This window comes from Sus scrofa, chromosome 5, assembly GCF_000003025.6.
Source record: "Sus scrofa isolate TJ Tabasco breed Duroc chromosome 5, Sscrofa11.1, whole genome shotgun sequence".
In the NCBI taxonomy this organism is placed as follows: domain Eukaryota; kingdom Metazoa; phylum Chordata; class Mammalia; order Artiodactyla; family Suidae; genus Sus; species Sus scrofa.
Window position 1 is genome coordinate 72402735 of NC_010447.5, and position 24747 is coordinate 72427481.

The 24747-nt window shown below is 35.2% G+C and overlaps 1 protein-coding gene across 6 annotated transcripts in view; it reads left to right on the forward strand.

The window, feature by feature from the left end:
- The window catches only part of CNTN1 (contactin 1), a 326959-nt gene that overhangs the window by 234239 nt on the left and 67973 nt on the right, over nt 1-24747 (forward strand). For 4 of the 6 annotated variants that reach the window (XM_013997945.2, XM_003355617.5, XM_021092536.1 and 1 more), the window contains 2 exons: nt 3497-3617; nt 23474-23632. In XM_013997945.2, coding sequence (XP_013853399.1) covers nt 3497-3617; nt 23474-23632 — 280 coding nt within the window. Of the gene's footprint in view, nt 1-3496; nt 3618-15244; nt 22074-23473; nt 23633-24747 lie in introns of those variants that run through there. The other 2 variants (XM_013997946.2, XM_021092537.1) reach the window with 1 other exon arrangement.

Genomic DNA, 24747 nt, shown 5'->3' on the forward strand with positions numbered 1-24747 from the left:
GTTCCTTAGGTGAAGGTGCTAAGAGGGTAGGATATGAGGGGATCAAATTCCAGGAAAGGAAATGCCTTGAACACCAGAGATGGGAGGGAGCAAGATACATTTAAGGTCTTAAAAAGGGAATGTTCTCCTGGAGAACAGAGTGTAAGTGAAATGGTGGCACTATGCGAGCTGGAATATTGGGCAGAATTTAGATCATGGAGCCAGGTTTACCATTATAATAGTTTTGGCTTTTATTCCAGGAAGGGGAACATTTTTAAAAGTTTTAGTTTTTTTTTAATAGAAAGGTATTATTTGATCATATTTGCATTTTCAGAAGGTCACTTTATGTGCCAAGTGGAGAAAAGACTAGATGGGACCAGGGTGGAGATCAAAACCAAGTAAGATATAGTTTTCAGTGAGAGATGCTGGTAACTGGGATGAGGGTAGAGGAGGACATGATGAAAAGGAAAGGATAAATTAAATAATTTATGTTTGAATTATAAAGAAGATGAAGAAGAAGAGGGGTTGAGAATTCTCTCAAAGTATCTGGAAAAATGTGCTGTCAGAGTTGATTAGAAAGTTGAGTGTTTGGGGAAGGAAGAACAAATGCTATTAGACGTCAAGTAAAATGAATTGAAGAGGTGGGAACGAGGCTAAAGTGGATTGAGGGGTGAGAGGTTAAGAAATGGCAAAGCTAAAAACAGAAAGTCAGGTTTTGAGAAGTAAATATTGTCAGAATCCAAGCAACCATCCAAGAATTAAGTCGCTGAGGAAAGAATTTTGTTTCCAGGGGAAAGCAGAGAAGAGCAGAGAGAGGTAAGACGTGGGAATGGGAGTGAGTGCCAATGAGATGGCAGGGACTGGGAGAGGTGAAGGTGATTGAGAAACCAAACTGGGAGTAAAAATATGACCAGAGTTCCCTGGTGGCACAGTGGGTTAAAGATCTGGCATTGTCACTGTAGCAGCTCAGGTTGCTACTATGGTGTGGGTTGGATCCAAAAAAAAAAAAAAAAAAAAAGAAAGAAAGAAAAAGAAAATACCCAACAGGACTACTTTCTCTCTCTCTCTCTCTCTCTCTCTCTCTCTCTCTCTCTCTCTCTCTCTCTATCTCTCTCTCTCTCTTTTTTAATGGTTGCCCTGGCAGCATATGGAAGTTCCATGGGGCCAGGAGTTGAATCTGAGCCGTAGCTGGGACCTACATGGTAATTGGGCCAACACCTGATCTTTTAATCCACTGTGCCAGGTCGGAGTTTGAACCAGTACTTCTGCAGCAACTCAAGCCGCTGCAGTCAGATTCTTAACCCACTTCACCACAGCGGGAACCCTCCAATAGGACTTTTAAGAATGGAAATATGGGAGTTCCTGTCGTGGCGCAGTGGTTAACGAACCCGACTAGGAACCATGAGGTTGCAGGTTCGATCCTTGCCCTTGCTCAGTGGGTTAACGATCCGGCGTTGCCGTAAGCTGTGGTGTAGGTTGCAGACGCGGCTCGGATCCAGCGTTGCTGTGGCTCTGGCGTAGGCTGGTGGCTACAGCTCCGATTCAACCCCTAGCCTGGGAACCTCCGTATGCCATGAGAGTGGCCCAAGAAAATGGCAAAAAAGACAAAAAAAAAAAAAAAAAAAAAAGAATGGAAATATGTTGTAGATAGTGACTGGTAATGTTGGTTTGCCCCACTTTGTGGAATTCAGCCAATTCCCTGACCTTCAACTCTTCAGTAAACCTACTTAACTACGGAATGCTTTGTGTTAGTAGGTTTCATGGAAAAATAGAGAAAGGGCTGATCTGGGGCTCTTTGGTACAGTGAAGAAATAACTGACCAAGGGAGCAGAAGGAAAGAACTGCTCTACTTTAGGGATTTGCAGAAATCTTGTAAACTGGATTTTTAGCCAATCTAGATCTCAAGGGACAAGAAGAGCCCAACTAACAAAATTGTATGACCACTAGTTTTGTTTTTACTGAGACTGGCTAATGTCAAGGAACAAGGTGTGTGGCCACTGGCTAGTTCTTTATATGGAGATAGTAATTTTCTATTACAACTAACTGAATCAATCTTCTAAGATTACAACCAGCTATTTTTCTTAATTAATCTTATTAATCAAGCAAAGACTGCAACCCAAATACTTTCCAAGGCCATTAGTAACTTTAATATGTGAAGGGGCCACTGGCAGAACCAATGGTGAAGCAGAGCATTTATTCTGCATAAGCCATTAAATAATGAAAATTTTAAAATTTGGAAGTCTGTCATATAATGGAAATAATACCTTCATCTATCATGTGAAATATTAATGTAACCATTAATTTTTAAGTCTTTATCTAGATATCCATGATTGCAATAGTAAACCAATTTCATTTTGTGGTTTTGTTTTTGGTTTTTGTTTGTTTTTGGCCATGCCCAAATCATGGGAAGTTCCCAGGGCCAGGGATCAAACCCACACCACAACTATAACCAGAGCCACAGCCGTGACAATACCAGATCCTTAACCCACTGAACCACAAGGGAAATCCAGTAAATCAATATTATTGATTCTCAGGAAAATCAAATGTGTATTTATAAACTGAGTTTTACAACTTTTTTTTCTTAAGAGAATATTTTGGAGATAATGGACTGTGTTATGCTCCCTCTACCAAACAAACCAAGTAATCCTACTTAAATTACTTGGTTACTCACTTTTGTCTTTAATAAAATGAACAAAGTAAGATCTGTAGCTTTGGAATATTGTCAGAAGAGAATGTAATGAAATATATATATATATATATATATATATATATATATATATGATTTATATATATACAATTATTTGCATAGCCCAGGACCTGGTACAGAGGAGGCATTTGATAAATATTAGCTATTTTTAGAAATTGCATTGAGATGATACCTTATCATTAGAAGCAAAATTCCCTCAAGCCTCCTTCAAAAAATAAATGTTGAACACTATTCTAAGCACTGAGAATAAAGCAGGGAACAAGACAAAAATCCTTGCCTACATGGAGCTTATACTTTGGCCAAAGGAGAACATGTTAGTAGAATTGTTTGTTTGGGCAGTTTCTTCATACTTCTAGTGTTTTTTAAATTGAACTGTGTCATGTCTTGAAATTAGTCACTTAGATTGGTTTTGCATACCCAAATTCGTAATTCTTCCTAGCCTTAAAGCATTTATTTAGCCTTGTTGCTATTCGCATCAAGATGTTTAGACCTTCACATTTCTCTTGAAAAGATATCAATGAAATAGTTTCACCCTGTGTTTTCTCTCAAAAGATGCTCTGATTATAGAAATAATAGAACGTTAGATATTGGGGCTAAAAAGCACCTTACGTGATTCACTGTAATTTTCATTTGTGATTCCAAGGCCCAGGGTATAAGTAATCTAAGAACACACAGATAGTTAACATATCTAAAACAGATGCCTTTTAGTGGTGCTCATTGTTTTTGGGGGAAACGTACCCTTTATATCCTAAATACCATTTAGTTGGTGAAAAATGCACTGACTCAAATGACCGCTGTTGTTGCTGACAGCTGGATTCCAATGGGGAGCTGCTCATCCGAAATGCCCAGCTGAAACATGCCGGGAGGTACACATGCACCGCTCAGACTATTGTGGACAATTCTTCTGCTTCAGCTGACCTTGTTGTGCGAGGTAAGAATTTCAACATTTTAGAGTTACAAAACCAAAGCTATTTGACTTGCATAAGTATGTATAATCTCCTGGTAACCCTGGTACAAACTCTTATATATTTAGAGTCTCAATTCTTGAGACCGGCTCCTCCCCCATGCCTAGGACTGATGTAGGCCAGACAAGTAGTAAACAAAACTGATTTTGTTTGTTTTACTGACTACATATCTTCTACACACTTATACCGCATACCTCCTACTAAATGTTTGTGCTTTTAAACTTAGTGCTTACCAGAAGTTCTTAGTTCCTGCTAATACTTTTCATGTGTTGAATATAGTATTGTTTCCTTTTTATAATGGAAAAATGTACTGGTGCTGATTATTATAACCTCAAGTGTTACATATTTACTGCTATCATCTTAAGAGTAAAAAATGACTTATGCATGTATCATGTTTCTATTGTTGCTGATTTTCAGACTAGTGCTTTTGTTGTTATAAATAACTGAGAATGTGCTGGGATACATGCTTATTGAAAATACCAGCCTTTGCTACTGGTCTCTGCTGTATAGCTATAAGGCCAGCTCGGGACATGCCCCACCTTATTTAAAATCATTCATTGGCTCTTCATTCATTACTTATAGAATGAAGACCATTCCTTTTAGCTAAGCACCCAAGAAGTTCTGTGCAACGACCTCAGCCTGCTTAATGTTAATCTCTCACCATTCCACCTGACTAATTCCATTGTCCAGCTAGTCCCAGAAATACCCTATAATTTCTATCTCTGTTCCTTGGTTCTCAGCATTCCTTCCATGTCTTGTTTTCTTCTGTGTTGCCCAACTCTCATCCGTCCTTCGAGATGTGGTTCAAGTAGTAACAAATTCATGAGTCTTTTCTCAAATATAAGCCCTCTCTTTTAAACACTCATAGCAGTTACTATTTCTCTAATGTGTTTTATAGTAATCTGTATATCTCTAAGCTGTGAAATTCACATATACTTTTTTATTAATATTTAGTGAGCTGCAGAATTCTGTTTCAGAATTTCATAATTCTTTTTCTCTGTCTCATTGATATGTTAAAATTTTTATTTTTCACCTTTTACTTGCTAGAAATACTTATTGACCATTTTTTATTGCACTTTCAGTCAATCTTTGCGCAGATAATTACTAAATGAGGTGATATTCATGTTTTGTCTTAATACCCTTCTGATTCAGATCAATAAAATTTTGCTCAATCTCATACAGCTCCTGCATTTCCTCACAGAACAGTGGTAATATGAAGTCCCAGTTACATAGGGAAACTATTGAAAAGCCTTTTATTCCAGTTAAATATATTCTTCAGTAGGTTAACAGAAGTGGATCTGCAGTTTCTCTATCCAAATGAACTTAGACACTTAATACACATGAGTATTATTGAAAATTAATTAAAGTCCAAGGCTACAACATACTAAATTAAAGAAATTTCAAGGTTTAGTATTTCCATTTTGCTGTCTGGGACGTCTGCTGTCTGTGAGAGTTATCAGGAAGAAGCACTCTTCATTCTTTTTTCTAGTCAGACCACTAGATGTTAAGGCCACTTCCAGCAATAGTCTATGTGTATATTTAATTGTTATATATCTCATTGAGTGAGGCCAGGGATCAAACCTGCATCCTCATGGATGTTAGTCAGATTTGTTTCTGCTGAGCTACGACGGGAGCTCTGAGAATTTATAATTGACACCAGATTTCCACAAACAGCAATGAACCGGAAGGCCATTTTTGGCTAAAAGGCCAAGACATGTAATCTGTTATTCTTTTTACCCCCATCTAGACCAAGACTCTCTAAACAGAGAAACTAAGGAATGATTATTCACTTCATGCTAATAAAAAATTAATAAATTTTATGTCGTGCGGTCAAGAATACACATCTCAAAATATATTAAACATGTTATATATTAGACAATATATATCTGTAAGAGCTTGCCAGATTTGAGGTGAACTAATGCTAATTCACATTAGATATCAATGATCTAAACTGAAGTTTCTAAAATTATGAGAATTTCAGTGCTGTGAACGGGACAGTGAACAAATTAGAGGGGAAAGTAATTTCCTCTTGTGATCACTGAGTAAATTGGCAACCAAATTAGCTTGGTGCATAAATTATTATTCCTTATCAGAACACTTAAACAAAAGTATAAATATTCAGACATAACTTGGACAATGTGGATTTCTTTTAGGCTGTGTTTTCTTAAGGAAATGAATATATAGTGAAAATTGCTATGCTCTCCAGATCCTCTGTGTGTATGTGCGGATGTGTTCATTTGTAATCACGAGTGAGTGAGTGTAGGTATGCATGTAAAATTTTATGAAAATAATTTATTTATATGAGAGACAAAAATTATTTTGTTTAGGCCTTTCTTCACTGTTTTAAATTGAGTTTAGAATTGAAGCAGTGAATGCTCCTAAATATAAAACTGAAATTAAATGCACAAAAAATAACGAGGATATAACATTGGATCTGACTTCATGGCCCCTTTTACCCAGAGAAAACTCACTCTCTCTCTTCTCTCTTCAATGTTTGGTAGCACTGAGAAATAAGGAAGACAATAGCAATTGCTGTAAACCTAAAACGATTTATAGAAAATGGCCCAGTAGTCAAATATAAGCCTTTTTTTTTTTTTTGTAGCATGAGGACATTTCAGCAGTCTTAGAGAGAAACTCACATGAGGAGAAAATGAAGCTTCCTATTGATAGATAACCAGCACCAATTTCCCAGTCATTTGAGTAAGTCATTTAGAGTATAGATCCTCCATACAAGCTTTCAGACAGCAATAGCCTTGGCCAACAATTTAATTATAACTTTCATGGGACCCCAATTAAGAACTATTCAGCTAAGCTACTCAAGAATTCTTAATCCACAAAAACTGTAAGAGATAATAATTGTTTATTATTTTTTAAGCTACCGAGTTCTGGGGTGATTTGTTATGCAACAGTATATAACTAATATAATGATGGAGTATGCCTGAAGAAAAATAACTGCCCACCAAGAAGTATATATATATACAGACAAGTTATTATTTCATAATGAGAAAAAATAAGGTTCTATTTAGACCAACAGAAACAGAGTTTATTCTCCAAGATGCTCTTATGTCTAAAGGAATATTTCACTGATAAATTTCAGGAAGGAAAATAATCTCAGAATAAAATTATGAGATTTCAAATAGCATGGTGGAAAAACAGAAAACAGGAGTTCCTGCTGCTACTCAGCAGGTTAAGATCCCAACTAGTATCCATGAGGATGAGGGTTCCATCCCTGGCCTTGCTCAGTGGGTTAAGCACCTGGCATTGCTGCAAGCTGCAGCACAGATCACAGATGCAGCTGGGATTTGGTGTTGCTATTGCTGTGGCCTCAGCTGCAGCTTTGATTCAGTCCCTTGTCTGGGAACTTCCATATGCCACAGGTGCAGTCCTAAAAAGAAAAAAAGAGAAAAGAAAACTGTAAATATATCCAAATCTAAGTGAACTCAGCCAAACCATACTTCAGAATATGCTTTGGTCTGGGTTTGAGAACTGATAAGAATGATAGCTGTTTTCACTTCAAGTTTTTTGTTGTAATACAAAATATCAGACATATGTCTGTATTTATGTATGTATATGCATATGTGTGTGCATATATTATATGGTAAATTATAGCGAATGCATGACAGTGATAATCATGAAATCTAGGAGGGTGGTTATCTCTGGGGTTAGAGATAGGAGGAGAGAAGGATGTGGTTAAGGAGGTAGGGGGCCTAAAAAGGCTACATCTGTACAAGTAATGTTTTATTTCTTAAGACAAGGGGTGAGTTTCAGGTGGCCATCTCTTACGTCAGTGTTAAATATTTATTATTATATTTAATTTAACTAGAGTCATAGATGTCCTCTACCTCCTCAACACCAACCATCTCAGCAGATTCATGAATAGTCTTTGTGTAATCTCTGCGCACAGTTTCCAAACTTGGCTTTACATCACATTTCCTACTACGATTAATTTTAAATACACAATTTTAAGCCCCCTTTTGGAAGTTTCTAAATGAATAGCTCTGAGATTAACCAGCTATTAGACTTCAAATGTTTCTAAACTTCTTATGTAAAATCCATAATAAGAGGATTGCCACAAATTTCCTTTTTGTTGTTTTTATTGTAATAAGGGTTGTACTTTATAGATCCCATAAAAAGGTATTTCAGGTTGCTTCAGCAAATAAGTTTTGATGTACATCAGCAGCTCTGTATGAATGTTCTTTAGCAAAAGATATTCCTGGAGGACCTAAATCTTTTCAGCTAAAAAGAAAGTGTCATTTAGAAGGAAAGGTTTTTTCAGGATTTATTTGACAGCACTTGTGGAAACATTTATGTAGCTTGCCAAATCTAAATTCTCTTTCATGAGTGCACTTTTGGACAACATTCAAAAATGGACCATAAAATTAGGCCACAAAAGCAAGAAATTAGGCTTTGACGTCCATGTTTTACTACTTTCCATGGCATTTCTGCTGTATTATAAATATCCTTGGCAATGCTAATGGTGTTAGGAGGACCTTCCTGACACCTGGCTGAACATAATGTTTGCCACTAAAATTGCCAAATTAGAAAATGCAGGCATGCTTATAGTTTTCAGATCTGTCCCCCCCCTTTTTATATCTTATTTATTACCATGTTAACATTTCTTAATACAAGACTGAGATTTAAAAACAAACAAAAGAAAAATGACTTTCATCTACCTGAAAATTTTAGCCTGATTCTCAGTACTAACCTATACTATGCAAGATTTGAAAATGTTTTGGAAGAATAGTAAATGAAGTTAAACTGGATAATGCAAAAACTGTGTAAGTTGTTGCATCCCTCAATCAAGGTTGTATTGTTTATATTGTTATATCAGATGCTTATATTTACATTGCTTTTATGTAGGTTTTTATTTAGATGAGAATATTGTGTGTGTGTGCATGTGTGTATGTATGAAGCTTTATGTTTTATTTCTCATGCCAAAATATGGTTGCAGAATGGAAACAGATATGTTAGATGTCATCTTTATTTGATGTAATCCCCTGAACTTTTTATTACTTGGCTTAATGGCATGGTTACCAGATTCTTTCTTAAGGAGGTCATTTTAGTTGATGACTAACTCACTTTTAAATCCTGTGTTGGTTAAGTTAAGGTAATATAGCCAAATAAATAACCTGCTGGAAGCTGTCAATATACTTTTTAGTCTGAATAATACTGCCATATTTTAAATAATCATAATGGTTGCCTAGTGGTCTTTTCTACAGAAAATGCTCTTGAGTATTGATTACTCCCAGATGTTCTATGTTAGCAGAACTCATATCCAGAGAATATTCTCTTCACTGTCTGCGTAAAGTTAGTTTGAACCATTTACTTAGAGATGTTGTTCCACATTAATTAGTACCCTTTTTTTAAAAAAAATAAAAATATGGAATAAACATTTTCCTTGTCTGAGATAGAAAAGTCCCAATGATCCTATTATTGGAAAATCATGCACTAATTACATCTTTTTTCCTTCTCACTTCTTCACAGTAGCTATATGAAATTTCTGCATTTGTGTTAAAATTGGAATATACAATTTTAAATATAGAATTAATCCTAGAATCATCTAGAAAATTCCCATTCCTTTGAATGAGAAATTTGGATTTTGAGAGAAAGAGACTTGCCTTATATTCCACATCTGTCTGGAACAGTCTGGTATGCAGGGCTGCTTCCAGACAGTACGAATAAAAAAAAAATCTAGAGTTAATTTCTCAACCTTCTGTAGCTAATGCTGTAAAACTTTATACTCTAATACCCTAAAACTTTCAATAGTTAATTTGGAAGAGTACCTGAAAGATTACCAAGTCTGCTTTAGAATTGCTGCTACTAAGTTGTGCATGTTATTGATGGCAGCTCTGTTCTGCTTTCTCTCTCTCCCATTGTCTAGCATATGCTAATAAATAGTAGCTGAATTTTTAGAGCATTGTGGGAAAAACCAAGCCAAAGAAATTTTTTAAAAAAGGTTAAATTACTGCCTCTTGGATTATTTAGCATTTTATTTATATGGCTAACTCAGGGACCTTGGATATTTGTGAAAACAAAAGGACAGTGAGTCTGGTGTCATGTTAAAAGTTAGTAGAACTCTTGGTGCTAAGTCAGGATTTGGATTTCTGCGGTATCTGGCAAAAATAATCACACTGTATTCAAATTATAGTTAAATTATTAAATAAATGTGGATTTATGTTTAAAATTATTAGTCAAATTATTAAATAACTAAATGTGGATTTATGTTTAAAATTATTATTTAAGCATGGCATGTCCAAATTGATTCAAAAGGACTTTTAAACTGATCATTTTAATCACTCTACAATTAGGTAGAACAGATTAAAAAGTTTCGTGTAGTATAAACACCAAGTTAGACAGACATATAAGTGTATACATACCTTAACACTCCTACCTGCTACACACACACACACACACACACACAGACACACACACACACTTATGTGAAGAAGTCCAGAAAGAGATACACTTATACAGACAGAAAGATGTGTCCAGATCATCATTACCAAATCAAAGAGAATGGTTGAGGTAGTTTTTCAAGTATTTGGGTCAGAAAAACACACATTTACCTCAGATACTTGGATAATTGCCTCCGCTTTCCACTTTCTTTGGCCAAGAAAGTTTGCCACAGAGACAGACTAAAGATTCCATCTCATCAGTCCTTGCAGAACTGAGACAGGAAAATGGCCCTCACTGCCCACACTGGCTGGAACAACGACTGACTAGGCACCATTCCGAGGCATCCTGACCCCACTTGGCATGAAATCCCAGCAATACATCTATTAATAGCGAAGCTTGCCCAGAAATTAAGCTTTCTCATTTTCATTGAGAATCAACAAATTCAAAAGCCACTAAGGGCCAGCAGCTAAAGCTAAAGCAATGAGCTGAAATACTTATTTGTTTATAATAAATACAGAATTTAGAAAGTAGCCTGATTATTTCAAAGTTAAACTTATTAGTAGTCTTTCTTTTTAAAAGGTCTAGTGAAAATCACAGCTTTCTTGATTACTACTAAAGTCATAAAGAACACAAATAATTTAAAATTATGTTCTCAGTGTCAGTTCAATGTAAATTGACATAAGTTTAAGGAAATGTTTAAATAGATCAATGGAGTATGTAATTCATTCAGAATGAGTCACAATATTTTAAACCTTAGGTTGGGTCTTGAAAATGATCTGGTTTAACATTTCATTTCACAAGTTCAAAAATTAAAACGTGGAGTTCTCGTCATGGCGCAGTGGTTAACGAATCTAAGAACCATGAGGTTGCGGGTTTGATCGCTGGTGCTCAGTGGGTTAAGGATCTGGCGTTGACATGAGCTGTGGTGTAGGTTGCAGACTCGGCTCGGATCCTGCGTTGCTGTGGCTCTTGTGTAGGCCAGTGGCTACAGCTTCAATTAGACCCCTAGCCTGGGAACCTCCACATGCCATGAGAGCGGCCCAAGAAATGGCAAAAAGACAAAAAAAAAAAAAAAAATTAAAACGTAATGGTGTGAGGGTTATAAACTGGTAGATGAAACCATAAAGCATACTCTGCTGTAAATTTAGATTACTCTTCTTTTTCTTCACTGTAGTACTATGAGAGGAGTTTCCTTGTGGGCCTTCTCTTCTTCAATTAATTGTTCCTGCGTTCTTTTTTGTCATAGTCAAGCTGTTCAGATTTCAGAAAGCTAGAATTTATTCTTTACTACACAGTTGGACTGTATCCATGGCTCCCTTAAAAGATAATCAGTGAATTTGCTTTCCTCTCTTTGATTCCAGGAGGAAAAACAGAAAAGCTTTACAGAACTTTATAGCCTGGCACGCTTTTAGACACCTATTTCATTGCTCTATCTTGGGCTTTAAACATCAGTTGTGTATTTATCAGAAAATAAAGCCAAATTAGGCTAACAATTATGTCAAATTACAAGAGCCATACAGATAATCAGTGATATCTATAATGGGCATGAATAAACGGCAACTAATTCATATTTTAAAAAATAAATTTATGTTTGCAAAATATTATGTTGGCAACTCCAGTCATGCTATGAAAAGGCATATACTATGAACATAAAAAATAAAGATATGTAACTATATAATTTAATATATAATATATGACATAAAATAATATAATATATACTTATAATAAAAAATAATATTATAATAACATTATAATTATCATATTGTAATAATACACATACTGCATATCATATTTTTATTATATAAAGATATTTAATACTTATTAAGGCTTATATTTACCAGGTACTATTATAAGAAATGAATACTATTATTATCCCCATATATACACGAAGAAATTGAGTTCCAAAGAGGCTAAGTTCGAAGAGGCTGTACAGCTAAGAAGAAGAAGGTCATACAGCTAATAAGAAAAAGGGCAAGATTTGAATATAGGCAATTTGACTTCAGATATAACACCCAGCTCATTGTTATAATATAATCAAACATTAATTCAGATATATCTGATGGGATAAAATAATCAAAGTGGAAAAATTAAAATGTAGGTCTTCTTTCTTTTATGGTAAGAAATGTTTATTCCATAGAAAGTTACTGATGCAGATTTTGCAGTTTTATTTTTGACCATAGTATATTTATGGCTGGTCTAATAACAAGGGAAAACTATAGTAATTTAAAATATTTTTTCAGCTAGTCAACATCATAACGATTATAATTACAGTAGCAAAACCAGTAAATAAATCATAGATGTGTTCTTTGGCTTTAAAACTAGTTCATTCAAACTGTTTAAATGTTTTAGATTAGAATGTATGTGTCTTTAGGACTTTTATGTAAATTTTGTCACATCATCTTAACAAAATTAGTGCAAGAACTGGTAATCACATTGATAGGCAGAAGAAATTTAAAACAGAACGCAAAGAAAATGAAAATATTCCTCAGAGTTCACATGATCAAGCCGCAACTTGGCCAGTTATCAGTGCTCCAAATAATACATAATTTACTACATAATTTACTTCCCTTCCCTTTCTTTAATGTTTTACATCCCCAAATTTAAAAATCAGATCATGTAATTTTTATTGTGCATCTGTTTCACCATTGGTATATGAATTTGTTTCATCAAATTAATTATATTGTCCACCCAAACACTCTGAGGTGTTGATTATCCAAAGCGAATTTAGAGAGTAAACTTTCAAGTTATTTGAAATTAGAATTTCATATCTTCTCTTTTTGGTTCATTTTTTTTATAAAGAGAAAATTCCTTAGCTTCATTTTTGAAAAAACGACCAACAGAAGGCTCAATGGTATAAAATTCCTTTTAAGTAAAATATTTTTGCTTGTGCTTGATTTTTGTGCAGTCTGCCTTTCAAGTCTCAGGAATGTACAATTATTTCTTCCTAGAGCCTTTTGCAGACTGGCTTTCCGCCATCACCATCTCCTTCCCACTGGCCAACCTCACCAGCCCAGGCCCTGAGAATTTGATTGATTCACAGAATTTTTTACTCCCAAGCAAATGAAAATGTAGGAAACTCAGAGAAAGCTTTTACCCTCTAAACTTATTTTAAGAAGTTGCAGAGAAGAGGTTTTAGTCCTTTTGAATTGCTTTCCAGAGCTTCTCAAACTGCCATCATCAATGGGATTAATTGAGACTTACTCCACAAGAAAGGGAGAAATGTTAAAAGGGTAATGCAACCAATGGTGGAATCTCCATTGGTATCTTGTAAATGCTGCTGTTTCATGATCTGTATCCTCCCTACTTCCTCCTCAAAGAAAGAAGTGTGGATGCTATGCTTGTGTGACAGAATTACCCTGTCCCAGCAACCCGTGCTTTATCTAAGTTTGACTTAAGGCTTAGGACATCCCATTAGATCAGCACGTCAGGAAGCTCTCAATCTTTTCTCTGCCACAGCACTTTTCTGTTACAATGTTTAAGTGCCCAATAACTTGGTGAAAGCAGATTCTGGAGTAAATCCAAAAGGTCTTTTATTTTCAAAAAAGAAAAACATCATTTTAACTTCTAATTGTCCTGTGTTAGTAATAGTCACTCTGAATACTGGACAAGGTAAGGAAGTTGATTGTGATCTATGTATATTTCCCTGGGCACTGCTGGAACACCTACCTCTTTATCTGAAAGTGCATTGGGATGAAAGTGAATAACATATTAAAAGGATAATTTTGAATCCACTTCATTTTTACAAAAACAATTACAACTTATGAATTTTCAGTATTATTAGTGGCAAAGAACTTGTGACTCACCAGACTGTAGTGGTCCCTGGTGTGTGTCACTGAATAGTCTGGGCTCCGTCACACGAAGGAATACACTTCTGAGTACCAGCTCGCTACAGTCTTAGTGGCTCTCAACAGCTGGTGCTTGAGCTCCCTGAAGATTCTTGAGCATTTCCCCAGGGGCAAGGGACTGTCCATACACACCAGGTATGTCTGATATCTGTGGTGTAAGCAACTTAGAGGACCACTATTTCATATGTTTCTGCGAAGGCTGGAAGCTGCTGTTAGTAACTCGAGAAATGACACTCTAATGGGGAACAGTTTAGGGAGGTTCCGCATGTGACTGTTCACAGCTGCCTCCTGAAAAAACTACCAAAACTTCATTTAAAAGGGAGAAAAAAAATACCTAAATTTAGCAATTTGTTTTCTTCAAAAGGCTTGAAAAACACTTATGTTTGACGTAGCAAATGCATTCCGTGGCCTTTGTCGCCATAGGGCTACATTTGCAATAAGCAGCAGCTTTCCCAGCAAGTTTTCTTAGATACCATTTCTCCTATCTAAATAACTATCACCAGGGGGACACTAGTGGTTATAAAATGGTCCAATTCTATTCAACTATCCCTAGCTATGGTTAGGGAACATAGGTGGAAGCTCATTTTGTTAATTATATACCTTTCTATATTCTAGTTATATTAGTATATGCAAGTAGTCATTAAAGTTCTGCCTGGCACAATGGAAAAGGTATGGTTTTTGGCATTAGGTAAACATGGATTAGAAACGCACTTCACCTGCTGGATAACCTGTGGTCTTAGGCCAGTCAGTTAATCACTATAAGCCTCAAAGTCCATGTTGATGAAAGACAATAAGGTAGAGTTCACGGGTTGCCCGTGGTGACTTTTTATACACATTTTCTTTTACTTCTGTCCACTTTGTTATTAATGTCTATATAGACATAAACAATGAATACAATATTACTTAAGACACAGGTTCCCATAACTTTCAGCCCCAACTGTTGATTCAGTTGCTTAAAGTCATCCTCAGGATTTTTTCTTTTCCTTACTTGGAAGCCTTGAAGGCATAAGCATATGTTTGAGTAGGAAAACTTGTACTATAGGGAGTGAATTACAACAGGTCTAGGAGTATAGGGGTATTTTAGAGGGAAGGAGGGGATCTAGTTGCAACTCTCATTCTTTAGAAAGTCAGTCGCAGTTTCTGAGGGGAACTGGTTTGATGGGGATAATGCGTGTCACGTAAGCCTTCTCCCTTTTGGACCGCCGTCTATAGAGTCTAGGAGAGGATGTTTTCTTTGTTCACTGTTGCTACTTACCTACTGAGGACACATGGCAAATTCCCAAAGTACATGGCTTCCTGCTCCGAAATGGGCATCCACACTTGCCCTTCAGCCTTGATCTTTCCTCTTGCAGGTAAAAACAGAAAAGATGGAGAGAAAAACATGGTGGATCCTTTTCTCCCCGTCTGTGCAAGTCTGCCTCCAACCTGGTGATCGTTGACACTCACTATTTGTGTGAAAGCCTTTTTTTTTTTTTTTTTTAACATGTTATACTAGATTTTACTAATCTTGTAGCTTCCAAGTTCCCTACCTGCCTACCCCCAAAATTTAGTTCTTAAAGGTTTTTTCACCTTTTGAAACATCTAAATATACTTTGAGCAGAAAGATACTTAAAAATACGTAGCTTCTCTAATATCTGAAAAATGCCTAGTGAACTAACCCAGTACCTCATAAAAAGTAAATTTTTGTGTTTTCATGTCCTGTTTTTCTTCGAAATTATATATCTCTCAGAAATTAGCTCATTATCTGAAAAAAAAATGAAGAATTGGTGAATTATAATACAGGAATATTGCCACTGAATGGACTGTTTGATTTACCCAAGCAGGTAATGAACAATGTTGTTGTCAAATTCACTAATGAGTCATCTTAATTAGGATGTAAGCTAAGGGGCATTACCTCAGTGGCCTTTTGTATCCTCATGCCATATGTATCCTTTGGCAAGAAAAGATACAAAACAGCAATAAACAAATGAAGGCTCCCCATGGCTCTGTAGGGTTTTTGGAACAATTCCTGGGATTGGGAAGTGAAAGTGGACAGCATGTGGAGAAAATCGTCATCTCAGTAGCAAGATTTAAGTGAAGATGACTAAGCCACTAACAGCACGCAGGCATGTTTAATTTTGTTAGCTCCTAGCATCAGCCTTCTTGGATCTTTTGTTTTGAGAGGAAGGTCAAGATTTTTGGAAGGACTTGGGCTGAAGTGAGAGATTAAAAGTGAGTGGAACTGCTTAATTGTTTGAATATTTTCATCCCCCCAGCACTTTGGTCAAAGAGACATGCTTAAAATTCTTTTTTCTTCACAGGAAATAATTTTGCTCTTCTCAAAACAGGTTTCGGTTGAGGTGTGAGATATTACATTGACTTCTCATTTAGTAACTTCAGCATCCCCATCTCCCCATCTGTGTCTGGAAGAACTTTCAAGAAAAATTTGAGAGATACATATATGACATATATATATATATATAATATATTAGTCCTTTTATTTATTTATTTATTTATTTATTTGCTTTGGGGGCTGCATGCACGGCATATGGAAGTTTCCAGGCTAGGGGTTGAATCGGAGCTGCAGCTGCCATCCTACACCACAGCCCATAGCAATATGGGATCCTTAACCCACTGAGTGAGGCTAGGGATGAAACCTGCATCCTCATGGATATTAGTCGGGTTTGTTACCACAGAGGCACAATGGGAACTCCAATTAGTCATTTTAAAGAATACATATCTCTGGCTCAAAATCTTACCTATTTCCATTGGTTTTCATTTTTTCATTTTTCAGTCTCAGTTATTTTCGCAGAAGGAAGCATCTTAGAATTCAGACTGGAGATCTAGGTCAATTGTCATTTTAATAAGATATTTAAAATTAATTTGACATCGCCATGGAGATGTGCATGAATCAGCTTTGTGAGCATCTTCTTACATAGTCCATAATTGAAAGTATGCCACCAAGATCAGATAGGAATATAGTTTGGGAAAGAAAGAATAAAAATTAGAAAGGAAACCACATGACAAGTATGACAAGTGCTGAGAAAAAGAGAATATTCTGGTTTAGATAAACTGCATCAATATCATCTAGAATTATATAGATTCATTTGCCTCCCTTTAGTCTCTTTCTCATTTCTAATGGAGATCTAAGTTTACTTTTATCAATGTAAGAGGTTAAAATATTAATGTTAGAGGTTAAAAAAAATCCATACTGCCATCCTATATAATGGTAGAGAAGAAATATTTAATATTCAGCTTCATCTTAGTACAGCTTTATGTTTCAACAAGACCGCACACTGATTCATCTTTTATTACTTTATAATAAAGCTGTTGTCTTAACTAATTTTCAGAGCAAGAATGGGCCTGTAGTAATAAGGCAACTTTAATTGGCATTTTGGTAAAGAAGAAACCACTTGCCTTAATATAACTGATGTTCTGTCGGCATTGTTGTTTCCATGTTATTTTATTTTAAAAGGAAAGATAATTTGATCTGAAAGTTTTTTGGTTTTCTTAACACTCAAACTTATCCTTAAAATTTGTTATTTTAGTAAAAATAAATAATGGACCACAAGATATTTATATCGTGGTGCTTTGCTTTTAATTACTGGGGAATTACAAGCGGAAGTAGAATTACACCGAGATGTCTTTCCTGCTTAGCATCAAGGCTTATATTATTAAATGTGTGCTCTGTGGAATGGAGTCCGAGAAGGACCAGCAGTTTTGGGGGTCTAGTTCCAAATACAGTTGTTTAGAGAGCCAGTTGCTCAATATTTGAGAGGAAGAGAGTGCATTAGGGCTACTTCCTAAGTTCTCTGCAGGCTTTTTGCCGACAGGCATGTTGGGGCTGCAAGATTTGTCATTTGCTGACTCAAATGACACCGGGCTATAGTCACAGCTATGGTTCGTCCTGCTTAATCTTGGAGGGTCTCAGTTTCAAATCTTCTATCTCATTTGACTTATGGGAAAATTAGTCTAAGTTATTAAGCAATATAGATTAATGTGTGAATAAGTCACTTCAAAAAAAGATCTTTTTTCTGCTATTTTTCCTCAACTGTCTAAACTCTTCTTTTGAATATACCTACATTCCTAAGGAGGAATTGACAGAATTGATAAGTAATCGTTTTTCTGATGGTTTTTTCCTCTTTATTTACATATGAAAAAGAACCGAGTAGAAATAACATCTGTATTTTGTTCAGACATCATTTTTTAAAGTAAAAACTCTGGTAAAATTCAGCACAGATTAACAAATATCTTAATGATTAAAAAAAAAAAAACTGGGGATGTAATAGAAGTTTATAAATGAGTGATGTGTTTATCTTCACTTACCCAAGTTAAGAGATCACACAAAGATTTAAGAAGCTATGATCAATGTATCACCATTTTTGTCTTTTTCCCCAAAATATACACTAGTGCCCACATAATTCATATCCCCCCAGAAAAGTCTCTAAAGGAAAGTAGTCAATACTATTTTTGAGTCTGATTCTGATAATGCAGTTTTTAAATAATTGTTTTTACTAGAATCATTGAAAAGTTGGTCTCATGGCAAATCAGTTGGGTTCAAATCTTAGTTTTGCCAATTGCTAGCTGGATGATTGTAGTAATTTCATTTTATCCATCCATGTCTCAGTTTTCTCATCTGTAAAACAGTGAAAATAATAATACCAAATCATAGGGTTATTGATAAGAATTATAAAAGATATAGCAATTAATATAATAAGGGCTCGGTAGAATATATTATTTTTATTAAAATATACTATCTACATTTCCTTTTTTGGATTCAATGACATTTTACATCATGTAAAGTTCATGTTGTTCTGAGTTCATACTTTTTCAAAAATGCATACAAATCCAAGAGAACAGCAGCATAAATGTGTCCAGTGTTCAGATAGTTCTCTGCAGGCTTTTTGCCGACAGGCATGTTGGGGCTGCAAGATTTGAATTTCAGACGTGGGTTTTCTCATTTTGCCTGGGTTATGCCAGGAAACCCCGTCTCCTGTCTTGTCTCTGTACACCATCACATACTAGCTGTGTGACTCTGCCAATAACCCTTCTAGACTTCAGCATCCTTTTGTAAAATGTGTAGATGTTGGCTTAAGAGATCTGTAAAATATGTATGATCTACTTTACACATCAAAATGTTTTCATTATTTGCCTATGGGCAGTAATTTAGTAGTAAAAGCATTGAGAACCTAGAGAAATTTAGGGAAAGAGACTATGGATATTGCCAATGAGATCACACTGAACCTCAGATGCTAGGGGACCAAGACCGCAGATTGATCTCCGCAGGTGAGATTTTATGGAGCTTTCTTAATCAGTGATCTCTGAGAGAGATATTTAAAGTCAGAGGGAAATATAATAATGGGTAGAAAGCAAGAATAAGAAGATAGAGGCTAATGCAAATAAAAAAAGAACATATGGAATGGATAGGTAACAAGGACCTACTGTGTAGCACAGGGTAATCTATTCAATACTGTGATGTAACCTATATTCAAAAAGAATTTGAAAAGGAATAGATATATGTATATGTATAACTGATTTACTTTACTGTACACCTGAAACTAACACAACTTTCTAAGTCAACTATATGCCAATAGAATTTAAAAAAAAAGGAAAAATAATCAATAGTGGCAGCCTCTACAGAAAGGCAGCAGTTGAGCACAATGATTTTGAATAGGAAAAGAAAATGCAAAGAACCAACACTGACGTCAATACTGTTAATTTATAAAGGAGGAATTTTTTCAGCTGGACAGGCCTAATACAATTAGTGATGTCCACTCAGTGACATCTGTCAGCATTTGGAAGAATCAGGAAACTAAAATAGCAACACTGTTTTATGGATATGATATATAAGCTTAAAAAAATGAATTTCAGAACTCCAGGACTATGGGGGGGTATGTGGTGACAAGCAATAGGGTAGATGAAACCATATTCATAAAAACTAAAAACAAAAATTTTAATTTGAATAATTTTTATTCCCCCTTCATATCTCTTTTTCTCATTTTCTTTTTTCAACTCCATTAAGTATTTACTCATAGTGAGAAGAAATGATGAAAAGCTTTTGCCAGGGCCAAACAGAGAAATATTCCAATTCTTTCTTTTTTTTCCCCCCACTGTGGATCATTAATGATAAAAACAAAATAAATTTAAAAATGGAATAGTAAAATAATTTGTCATCTAATATACCCAGACATTTAAAATGCAGGTCAAATTCCAAACGTCCTTTCCATCTGAACAATTTCTCTGTTTCATGATAATTTAAATGTGGTGTAAAGAGTGTTCTTAATAATCATTAGCTATCTGCCTGAGGACACCTAAGAAACTGGAAAGATACATCAGTAGAGTAATAATGAAATAACCTTCCATTAGAAGGCCTTTCTCTTACATTTTCCCTGACTTCAATTCTTTCCTTAATGATTTCTTGAAAATATTTGTACACTGATGAGAGCTTTAAAAAGAAACAAACAGGAGTTCCCCAATAGCCTCGCAGTTAAGGATTCAGTGTTGTCACTGCTGTGGCTCAGATTCGATCTGTGGCCCAGGAACTTCTGCATGCCATGGGTGTGGCCAAAATAAGCAAACCAAACCAAAACTCTTAGAGTCAGTAGTATATATTACTTTTTTTCATTGAGGGAAGAATCAGAAAGATAGCCAGTTCCTAAAGGCCTTCCTTTGTGCTGAGGAGCTAGTGACTGAGTTATTTTATTTTTTATCACAACACTCTTCTTAGACAACAAGTAACATCAGCTGCATTGCTTTGAAAACCTTATTCCTGGCAGTGCAGGGCTGGCCCCGTTTGACTCCTTGGCACCACTATTTTTTGCTGCATCTCACTTCCTTCGTACATACTAGAGCGCCTTCACTGCCCCCATCTTCCCTTACCTCCCTCAAACTTACCAAAAATAGCTTGCTTTTGAATCAAAACAAGTGGTTAGTGAAAATATGGGAAACAGATCCCTGCTAATTGTTAATAAGTATAAAATTAATACGTACTCCTAATAGCTCAGATGCCCAGCAAAAGTTTATAGGAGTAACAATAATAATATTAATAGCTAAAATATGCTGAGGGCTTTCTGTGGACCAGACCTAGCATTACATTCCTTAAAGATTTGATTTCAATCCTAATAACAGTCCCAACTGGTCAATTTTTATTACTCCTATTTTGCAGATGAAAAATGAAGGCTTGGTAAATTTGAGAAACTTGCTCAAGATAAATCAAGGCACAGAATTTAAAATCAATCCTATTTTAATTACAAAATCTCTGCTTTTTAACAGTATATTCTCTCTCAGGTATTTTCTGGGACATACTTGTCATTAATTAATAGATGGAAAAATCTACTATATTGACACATTGGGGTTTTGAGGGTATCAACCAACTCCTTTCCATTTGTTTTCTCAGTTTCACCTTCTTCTCATGATATAGTATTTCAAGGCAAGTGGAAGAATGGAGTTGTATTGTGTATGACTGTTATGTTTAGAGAACAGTCTGAAGGTCAATGGGATAATTTTATGTCTTCACCAAATGTTTATTAAGAACCCATTATATCAGAGAAAAATACATAAATGCAATTACAGTCTTTTGCCCAGCAATGCTGCTCCTCAGTGAATGGGTGACATTATGCATATAATGTCCCAACAAAGACACTAGTAATATGCAACTTAAATCTGACCTTTTAGAAGGTCTTTTGTTTGCCATTCCAACAATTTCGGAGAATAACAGCAGGGAAATGATTTACACTTTAATGGTTAAAGACTAGCCTATGGCAGTGATAAATTTTCTGAATGTTATACCTTTATGCTCAGAAAAAGTATCTGAATGCTCTATTATAAGATTTTTTCTTCCTTTTAAAACTTATCTTTGTAAAATTTCTCCTTTCTAATTTTTAATTTTAATATTTTGAAATATTCCACTCAGTAACTGCCTTGGGATGATACTTTATGTGAAGTAAAGAACTCCATGGTTCTGATCAAGAATGTGCACTGTATTTCAATGTGATTTTTACAGATGAAAATGCAATATGTTCTTTCTGAATATCAAATGTATCATGTAATTTCTGTGGCTATTTCCTTAATTTTGGATAGTGTATTGTTACTTTTAATTAACAACAGGAAGTATAAGAATGCCATTACAGATTTTACACTTACAAAATTTATTTACCTTTATTAATTTATGTTATGTTTCCAAATAAAATTTACTACCATCAATAGGCTGTGTCTTGTGTTATTTTAACATTAGTAGTAGTGTGATTCTGTTTATGTATACACACATTTTCTTCCTTGGGACCAGTGGCAAGGAAATTGGTGAATGTTTGAGGTGTTGTCTATTTGCAAAGACCAAAGCCTACGAGGGAAACAAAGGTGATGGAGACTAAGCATCTGATCTGACATTTAAATAGGAAGGCATTTATTTTCACCTAAAGAATAAAAACGTATTTTATTTAATACTTTTTCCATATGAAAAAAAAACTGCCACTTTACCAAAGTTGTTGGTGATTATATTCACTATTCCTAATTCAGTTGGAGATGGCCTCCTTTCTGGTATGAAGAAAACAACTGATTCATTGTCTGAAATGTCTCTTCTAGGAGTTCTCTGGCAACTGAGTCTTCTAAGTGAAAGATGCTACTTAGCAACTAAAGGCCTTTTTTCACATTTTAAAAAATAAGAAATTGTAATGAAAGATATAAATACTTATATACCATAATCATGATATTCTTACTGTCTATCACGGTGAATTATTTGCTGGTTCATATCACCCTTTTCAAAACTAAGAACTATTCAAAATCTAAGAGTGATGTCTCATTCATCTTTTCATCCCTACCATCCAACAAAGGGGTCTAATTTAGGGGATAAATAGATAATATTAGTACTGAGTTATGAAGCATCTGAAAGCCTATTTTTAACATTGTTTTATCTTACACAACAGTAATAATTCTTCTGGTCTAAGACTCTTCAGAATATTATCTGATGTTTTAAGATCATTCCTGGTATATCTGAGTTGACTGTTGTTTTCTACATTTAATATAAAGTATAAATATTTCTTTTAATATTACTTATTTCTATTATCATAACAAACATGAAAGGTAGTACCCAAATGATACCTACAATCATCCCCAGAAATTTCTATTCCAAGTGAAATGAATTACCTATAGCATTTAGATTTATTAAAAAGTATTTTTTCCATTATGGGGAGACAGAATGAAACATTTGACTAACTCTCCTCATATCTGGATTGTGCTGTCAGCTCTGACCCATGCATTCAGCAACGCGTGCATTAAATCTCACTAAGCTATAATCAACTAGATCTCTTCAATGCCAATTGCATTTTACGAGTCAAAGATTATCACATTTATCCTGAATAACAATGCAATTTTAAAGGACAGTACTTATCTCCTTTCTTAAAAAGAGACATCGTGAAGTCATTTAGTAAAAGCCAGAGATTCTATTACTGCTTCTTATAGTTTATATTTTTAAAAAATGGGGCAACACTAATTATATAGTATTAATGTTTTTTAGATCAATTACAAGGCAGACACTTTTGTATTCTAATGTGCACTGAATTCACTAGTTGGAATTCACTGATTCATTACCCAAATTTTCATTTCAGGCCCTCCAGGCCCTCCTGGTGGTTTGCGGATAGAAGACATTAGAGCCACTTCAGTGGCACTTACTTGGAGCCGGGGTTCAGACAATCATAGTCCGATATCTAAATACAATATCCAGACCAAGACTATTCTTTCAGATGACTGGAAAGATGCAAAGACAGGTGAGTTTTGTTTGATTAGTTTGTATGAATTTTAAAAGAAGAGTTTTATCAAAAACAAAAGAAGCTGGACCTTTTAAGAATTTCATCTACTCTGAATGCTTTCTTTTTTAAAATTTATTTTTATTTTGATTTTTTTTTTAGCATCCCAGTAATTTGGTAGTGAAATACAGCAAACTAAATGTTTTAAAGCTATAGGGGAAGAAGCAGCATGTCTAAATCTGTAATGGGAAAGCAAAGAGAGGCCTTCTGGGATTCTTAATTGAGCTATATGTAATTCTAAGATATATTAGAAAAAAATTATAGGGAAGTTTTTTTTTGGTAAATAGCATCTATAATTTATTTATGACCCTTTTAATCTAATTATCTAAGTACTATAGTTCTCCATTTAAAAAAAGACACAATTGATCATAAAGATTGAGCACTCAGATCTTACAGCCATAATCCTTTACTTCCTCAGGATGATGCCTGGCTTATCCTCAGAAACCTTTAAAAACAGGTCTTTTTTGGTTTTTTTGTTTGTTTTGGTTGGTTTTTTTTTTTTTTTGGCTTTTCTAGGGCCACTCCCATGGCATATGGAGGTTCCCAGGCTAGGGGTTGAATCAGAGCTGTAGCCACCGGCCTACGCCAGAGCCACAGCAACCCGGGATCCAAGCCGTGTCTGCAACCTACACCACAGCTCACGGCAATGTCGGATCGTTAACCCACTGAGCAAGGGCAGGGACCGAACCCGCAACCTCATGGTTCCTAGTCAGATTCGTTAACCACTGAGCCACAACGGGAACTCCTAAAAACAGGTTTTTAAAGAAGTTTAGTATCTCAACACTTTTTTATTCTCATATTAAGATTTTCTAAAAGACTAAATGGGTGTTTTCTCTACAAGTATTATCGTTGCCATTTCTTATCACTAGCATACAGTATCACACAGCTTATTTTCTCCTAGAATATCAAAGAATATAAAGGATTTTTTTAAAAGTAAAATAACCTGTTTATGTTTGTCATTGTTGACAGTATTTTTAAGCAGACTTCTTGTTGTCAGAAGTTTTTTTAAGAGGCATAAAGAAGAGGCTTAGAAATATGAGCTCAGTTGTCACCAGATGGGAGAAAAAAGACGAAAG